At 36.5% G+C, this 8208-nt stretch overlaps 1 protein-coding gene across 1 annotated transcript in view; it reads right to left on the reverse strand.

The window, feature by feature from the left end:
• Positions 1–2208: 2208 nt before the first annotated feature.
• The window catches only part of LOC106879285 (caveolin-3), a 121671-nt gene continuing 115671 nt past the window's right edge, over positions 2209–8208 (reverse strand). The window contains exon 3 of the mRNA XM_014928785.2: positions 2209–4399. Within this exon, the coding sequence (XP_014784271.1) occupies positions 4136–4399 (264 nt within the window). The 3' untranslated portion in view covers positions 2209–4135. The remainder of the gene's footprint in view (positions 4400–8208) is intronic.

Consider the following 8208-nt stretch of genomic DNA (forward strand, 5'->3'; position numbering starts at 1 on the left):
CTATCATAGTAGGTGCCTTAGGTATAATAAAAAAATATTCAGACAAATACATAACAAAAACACCAGGACTTACAAATATATATAACATACAGAAAATTGCACTACTGGGTACTGCACATATTCTACGCAAAACACTTTCAATACAGTAAACATAAGAGCACCACAGCAAACCACAGCACATACCCAAGGCGCACAGAGCTGCGCTCGGTAGTGAAGTGAAAGTACGTTATAAAAATAAAACTACTGAATAATAATAATAATAATAATAATAATAATAATAGTAGTAGGTGCAGGAGCGGATGTGTGGTAAGTAGCTTGCCTACCAATCACATGGTTCCGGGTTCAAACCCCACTGCGTAGCGCCTTCGGTAAGTGTTTTCTTCTATAGCCTCCGGCCGACCAAAGCCTGCTCTCACAAACGAGAATACTAAAAACGTACTCGACCACTCCATGAAATTAAGTAAAAAAAAAAATAGGAAAAATAATCCAGAATCGTTGTCCGGTACCGGATCGATCCAAAAATCTTGAGATATTTTGTCCACGGACAAACAAACACTACTGAAACCAATAACTCAGCCTTTGCTAAGGCGGAGGTAATAATAATATCAATAATAATGATAAGAATAACAGATATCATGTGAAGTAGCGGGATGAGAAGAAGAAGAAGAAGAAGAAGAAGAAGAAGAAAATATACACCAAGAAGATAAATACAGCCATATTTTAAACATAACAAGATAGAGAGTTCTAGAAGTGAATGAGACCAGCTTTAAATGAAGAACGAAGATGATTGGTGGATTGGATGACCACAATTAATAAGGCAAAAATATTATGCCAAGAAAATCGCACTCAGAAATAGAAATGAACAAATTATAGTAGAAGCGAAAACGTTTTTTTCTTTACCGAATCGAAGAACTTACGCTACAGTAAATATGGCGTAAATAACAACATGGCGATGACGAAGAGAAGGATGGAGATAAATTGATAAAAGTGTTTCTATGTTGAAAAACTGAAACGTTAAATGTAAATATGTGTCTTAATCAGTAAGATGTGAACCAACTGTTGCACCAATGGAAATCGAAAAGAAACATTTGCGCATACGCACACACAAACATACGCGGGTGCACAAACACACACGCACACACACAGAAAAGCGGGCACATGCAAAGTCTCACACATATATAGATATTACATATATATTAAACCTATATATATGTATATATATATATATATATATATAGATATATATATATACATATTTATTCACACATATGTCTGCATATATACATATGTGTACACACATGTATATATGTTTGTGTGTGTATACGTATATATTTTACACATCATATGCTTAAATATACAGATATAGGCAAATATACACATATGAATGTATATAAATATATATATGTAAACAGATATATACGTAAATAGATACACACATGTACACACACACACACACGTATATTTACATATATATGTATAAGTATATATATATATATATGTATATATATATATATATATACACACATTCATATATATGTGATTACATATATATATATATACATATACACACATATATGCATATATATGTGTTTACACACACACACATATATATGTATATGAGTACATATACGTACAAATGTACATATACATTCCCGCATTTATATGTGCGTGTATATGTGTGCGCATGGGTATACGTATACACATCACATTGCAACTAGAGTGAGAAAGAAAAAAGAAAAATAGTGCAAATTGTATAACTCCACAGAAATAGTAAAAGAAAACAAAACATAAACAACAAATAGAATACAAAATATATATCCAATGCATAGAGTATTAGAAGATAAAGAAATAAGAATTAAAAAAAATGGAGAACTTTATACGCAAACTAATGAATGTTGATATCACAAGATATAATTTGATAGCTGAGCTGTAAAAAATATAGTGAAATGAGAAATTTCATGTCTTTCCCAAAAGTATGCATCAAAAAGTGGATAAGATATGAAAAACTGACTGCATCGAGCAGACTTACTTAGATGTGCTTGATGACAAAGAGACCGTAACCTGGGATATGTCAAATACACAGACAAAATGATTAAGGCTAATTGGAGGACATTGTTATTCGAAGACACAACCAATATATATATATATATATATATAAACACATACATAGACTTGGTAGAATAAACAAGAAGAATGGAACTGAAAACATGGGTTTATATAAATTTTATTTTCAACCAACAGAAGTTACAACATGACTAAATAATCGAGAGTTTTGTGTATGGGCTACTTTGAAATTTCTGTTTATAGTATGTATGTGTGTATGTATGTATGTATATATGTATGTATGTATGTATGTATGTATGTATGTATGTATGTATGTATGCGTGTGTGTGTATGTATGTATATATATATACATGTGTGTATATATATATGAATATATATATATATGTAGATATGTACATATATAATATATAAATACGTATGCATAGCTATGTATGTATCTTTATATATATTTATATGTGTGTGTGTATGAGTATATGTATATGTACATTTGTAAATGGAGAAACCTTTTCTATATAAGTATCTGAAAAATAAAGTAAATCAGATTGTAAAAACAGCATTTGCACACGTGACGCTGATTGTTGCTAATATAATAGAACACAAGAAATTAATACAATAACTTCGCATGTAGCCGATGCCAACCCAGCTGGGCTTGGTAGTGCAATGAAAACCCGCAATAAAAATAAAACTGGCGAATAATAATTGCCTCTATTAAAGGTATTAGGACTGAAAAATGGTGATGTTGGCTGCGGTGGAATAAGTCAAAACAATACTTCCATTCTTGGAGGATAAAAAGGTAAAAATGATCAAAGAGGGATTTGAACTCGGAACGTAAAGTGCCGTCACAAAAGCACACATAGAATATTTGTTTCACGTTGTAACGCACTTGCCATCTAACTGCCAGCTCGTCGGCGTAACCGTTCTATTAATAATGATTTCAAAGTCTCTCTCAAAGTCGGTAATTTCAGGGACAGGGTTAGCCGATTAGATCAACACCAATGGTCAGCTGGTACTTATTTTATCGATCGCAAAAAGATGACAGGCAAAGTCGACGTCAGCGGTATTTGAACGTAAAGCCGGAAGAAAATACTGTTGAGTATTTTGTCCGACACGATAAAAATTCTCCCGGTTCGCACCATTGACCGTTCTGATGGTAATATTTAATCTATCTATTAAAGGCACAATAATTTTGAGGGGAGGAGTTTTGTCAAATCCATCGTCCCCAGCACTTGATTGGTACTTTATTTTAACGACCCAAAAGGGCAAAAAGCAAAGTTGGCCTCGGTGGAATTTGAGCCCAAAACGTAAAGAACCGGAACAAAATAGTGCCAAGCATTTGTCCCGACGCTCTGACGATTCTGCCAGCTTTTCACTTTAATGAATATAAGAATTGCTTCTAAAAGAGGCTCAAAGTCATGAATTGAGAAGGAGTTATGATTCTTTTTATATGACCAAAGAATGTGACTGGTATTTCATTTCATCGAGGATCGAAGGCCAAGTTGACCTGCGCAGGTTTGAAAGGATTCTTGCATAGGCACAAAGGGATTAATGAGATCGTGTGACGCTCATGCCTTTCTTAAGAGACTCAGAGGCAAAATATAAAAGTTCCGGCTTAACTGGAATTTGAAACCGGTTCCTGTACTTAAATGGGTGATAGCTAGGAGCATTTGAAACAATAAAACACAATAACAACAAAACAAAAGCAACAATAGAAGAGATAATTATGAAATATAAACAGCAATTACGACAACAACAGCCACAATAAAGATGAATATGGCGAATGTCACGAGATTGAATGAAGACAAGCTTTTAGTCATTGTGGGAGTCAATGTTGTGTGTTTTTTTTATTGCAAACATCAACTGAAAAGGATGGACAGCAGGGAAATGAGTGTGGTTAACAAACATCATTCTTTAATTGCGTTCCGTTCGTATTTTTCTTCAAATTCATTCACATTCAGTCGGTTTTCACATCAACTACGGTTTTTCTTTCAGTTTCTATGATTTCTTCTGTACGCGGAATGTCAATCACGCTCTCTGCATTAACGGCGGCCATTCTTTGGCCGCTCCACTTATGTCATTCACCCGCGAGAGCCATCTTTACGGAGGTGATGCAATCGCTGAGAGTGACGAACAGTGGCCGGAAGACAACTTCGAGTATCATGTCCCATACTTGTCTGATGAGGTGACATTCTATGGCCAGGCACCGTACCAGCGGGTTCACTACCCACACGTTACAAAAACTCATGCAAGCGAAATTGATACCACACAACACAGCCATCGGCAGTGCCAGAGCTGTAGACGTAATTCGATAGCACCAGATTTTGGTTACATTGAATACCTAGAGAAAAGAAAAAAAACAGAAGTGTTAGTATACTATGTGTAGATATGAATGCACACACATACACACATACAAACACACACAGACACATACACACACACATGTTAAATAAAATAAAGTAACAAGGCCAATGCAGTTTGATATTTCTAGGACATTTATAAATAGAAAGGTGGTCTTACAACTGTTTCAGGGAAATAAATGATATTTCATCATCAGAGACGAGTTAAAAGAGCTTCAGTAGAAGGATATAGCAGAATTCATATATTTAGAAGTTATTCTGGAGAAGGAGAGATATACAATAAAATAACCTCTTAAAGAATGAAATCTACTAATTCTTTCTACTGAAGCTCTTTTAACTCGTCTCTGCTGATGAAATATCATTTATTTCCCTGAAACAGCTGTCAGACCAACTTTCTATTTATAAATGTCCTAACAATATCAAATTGCCTTGGCCTTGTTATCTTATTTTCTTTGACATATACACGCTCACACACGACCTGCCTCGGACTCCTCACTCATACTATTACTGAACCACGAACTTAACAACGAATCTTCCGTAGCACTTACTTAGCCTTACTTGCCTTTTGGGTTATCTGGATATCAAAACATCTCATATATATATATATATATATATATATATATATATATATGTATATGTGTGTGTGTATGTATGTGTGCGTGTGTGCGTGTGTGTGTGAATGCGTGTGTGTATATATATGTATGCATGTATGTATATATATATATATATGTGTGTGTGTGTGTGTGTGTGTGCATGTGTATGAGTGCATGTATATCTTATTTATATGTGAATTAACGATGCTACTATTGGTTTCATGCGGATAAACTTGCAATTTTCAACCGTTCCACTTAAAGTGTTGATAATCCGTCTTCCTGCTGGATAAAGCTCTGTCATATTACACTGGACTTTACGGGATTTTAAACGATATTTTATGTAAGCACACACACACACACACACACACACACGTATGCATGCTATATAGATATTTACACATATACATATATAAAAAACATATATGCTTCTTTTATCTTTTATTTATTTCAATCATTAGACTGTGGCCATGCTGGGGCATCACCTTGAAATGTTTTAGTCGAACGAATCTACCCCAACACTCATTTTTGAAAATCGGGTACTTATTCTATCGGATCCTTTTGCCGAAGTGCTAAGTTACCAGGAAGTAAATAAAAACAACACTGGTTTTCAAGCGATGGCGGGGTATAAGCTCAAACACAAAGACGGATACACACACAAATGCACACACACGCACACACAGAGACATGCTCAAGTGTGTGCAGAATCTGTACAGTCAAGAAAGGTTCGTGTGATGTTCGATAATCTCGAGTATGCAGTGAAAGAAAGTTTAGCAATAATATTGCATTGCAATTTATTGAAGAGCAAAACGAAGAGACAGAAAGGACAGAAAGAAAGAAAGGACAGAAAGAAAGAAAGGAAAAGGACAACGGCGACAGGAAAGAGAACGAATGAAGCAATTTTGGAGATTCTGAGATTTTACGACGGGAGAAAGTGATATCAAGTTTATGTTTAGCGCAGAGATATTCGAAAGGTTTACACTTCAAAATGGTTGACATTAATGTGGAGAGCAGATGAGCACTGAGTTCACCCGCTTCTGAAGCACTATATCGTATATTATCGAATACAAATAGAATAGATTTCACTTTGCCAGTTTCCCTGTTCTTAATTGCCTTATAGATGTGTTCGTTTTCATAAAATGCCTTATGTTCATAGCATACAGATCATAAAAACTCATTTCAAGAGGTTTAGTATTTCAATTGTCAGTTTCATGTTATTGTTAACGACATCCTTTCAATGGCAAAGAGATCCAACACTTCTTTTGCTCAAGCACTAGCCGTAATAAATAACAGTACTTTTGTTATCAACATTATCTGCCGCCCCAACGCTATGGTCGGCCCAGTACAGTGTGCATTTCGTATTTGCATATAGGAGGTGGTTTCAAAGAGTTCCCGGACAAGTTATGCTTAATACAAAATAACTTATTTCTCTAAATTTTAACATTGCCTCCTTCAAAATGGTCATCTTGCGCAGCAGTACACCGGTGCCAGCGTTCCTACCACTTTTGGAATCCGGCCCGGAAGTCATCTTTCGTAAGCGAGTCGAAGACTTACTGCGATTCGCTCTAGATCTCAACAACGGTGTTAAAACGGCGACCTTTGAACTGCATTTTCCTCTTGGGGAAAAAACTGGAAGTCTGCAGGTGCTAAATCTGGCGAATAGGGTGGGTGCGGAAGTGATACTATTTTGTTTTTGGCGAGGAACTCACGAGTGAGAAGAGCCTGGTGACAGGGTGCATTGTAGTTGTGAAGAATCCAATTTTTTACGCTCCACAGATCCGGTCGCTTTCGCCGAATGCCCTCACTGAAACGCTTTAAAACGTCGCAGCCGAACCCTCCGTCGACGATCAGGCCCTGGGAAACGAATTCTCGATGCACAATACTCGGATGTCGAAACCACTATGAGTATGCTCTTAATTGCGCTGCAGCTCTGTCGTGCGCCTGTTCCATTCCAAACATTACATACGACCCATTGCCTGGTCACCGTAAGCTTGCCGAAGCATGCTTAATGTCGATCTCGCAGACTTCCAAACTTTAAAGCAAAATTTCACGCTGGCTTTTCGTGTCCATAACAAAATTGCAGACTACGGTAATACACGTGACCACAAAAACACAAACTTCACAAGTTGTGAAGTAAACATAGCGATATCACTCGGCTCACTGCTTCATAAAGGTCACTGTGCACGCAATCGTGTTGGTGCACTACAGAATTAGTCCGGAAAATGTTTGATATCGCCTCGTATACACCGGCCACCACTCATTTTTAACACCCCCAACAGTATAGCATTCCCACCTTGCTTTTAGTACGTCGATCCTTTTTTTCCCTCTCACTCTACCTTTCACTGACTATTCAGCTTCTCTCTCCCGCTATATTTTTATTTTCTGAGATGAAAAACCGACGTCCGAAACGTTAAGATACTTTCTCTTTCCATTAAAATGTTAAGATTGTCTGTTTCATACTCACTCCCTCTTTCCTTCCTCTTCTCTTAAATTCTTCAACTGTACACCATTTCCACCTGGTTTCCAAATCTTCGTTCGTTGTTTCTTTCTCTCTCTCTCTCTCCCTTTCACTGAATATTCTGCTTTATCTCTCCAGCTACGCTTCTCTCTTTCTTCTGATGAAGGACTAACGTCCGAAACATCACAACTTTTTCTCTTTCCATTAAAACTTTAAGCTAATACCTTATTCATGAAACCTTGTGAGCGCGTCCTGTGTTCTCTTTCTTATTGTTCATTACATTTACACCAAGTATCTTTATCTTTTACTTGTTTCATTCATTGGAGTGTGACCATGCTGGAGCACCTTTAAATTCCTGGAGCTTTACTGAGAAAAATATTCGCATTATACGTTTTGCGTCCTCCCCACTTTAATATCAATATAAGATTGGTGTCATCATACCATACAGCTGTCTGTGTAATACGCAATCACTTATATGTGAATTCAGGAATTGGTTCTGAATGTTCCGGCACACAAGTCGAATGTTTCTTACCAAAATTCACAGCCTTCAAAAGGTAGGTCGACTTAAACCCCAAGACGTCTTTGGAGGACCAGAAATACCAGGTGAAATGCAGCGGGGTTTGGAAAGTCAGAGACGATGCTTGAGTGTTTACGCTGTATAGTGCGTCGACTTGTATGCCAGAAAATACAGTAGATAAATAGATAATAAATGGGGAGAGAAAGATATATATATATATATATA

The sequence above is a fragment of the Octopus bimaculoides genome, chromosome 6 (genome assembly GCF_001194135.2).
Source record: "Octopus bimaculoides isolate UCB-OBI-ISO-001 chromosome 6, ASM119413v2, whole genome shotgun sequence".
Lineage (NCBI taxonomy): Eukaryota > Metazoa > Mollusca > Cephalopoda > Octopoda > Octopodidae > Octopus > Octopus bimaculoides.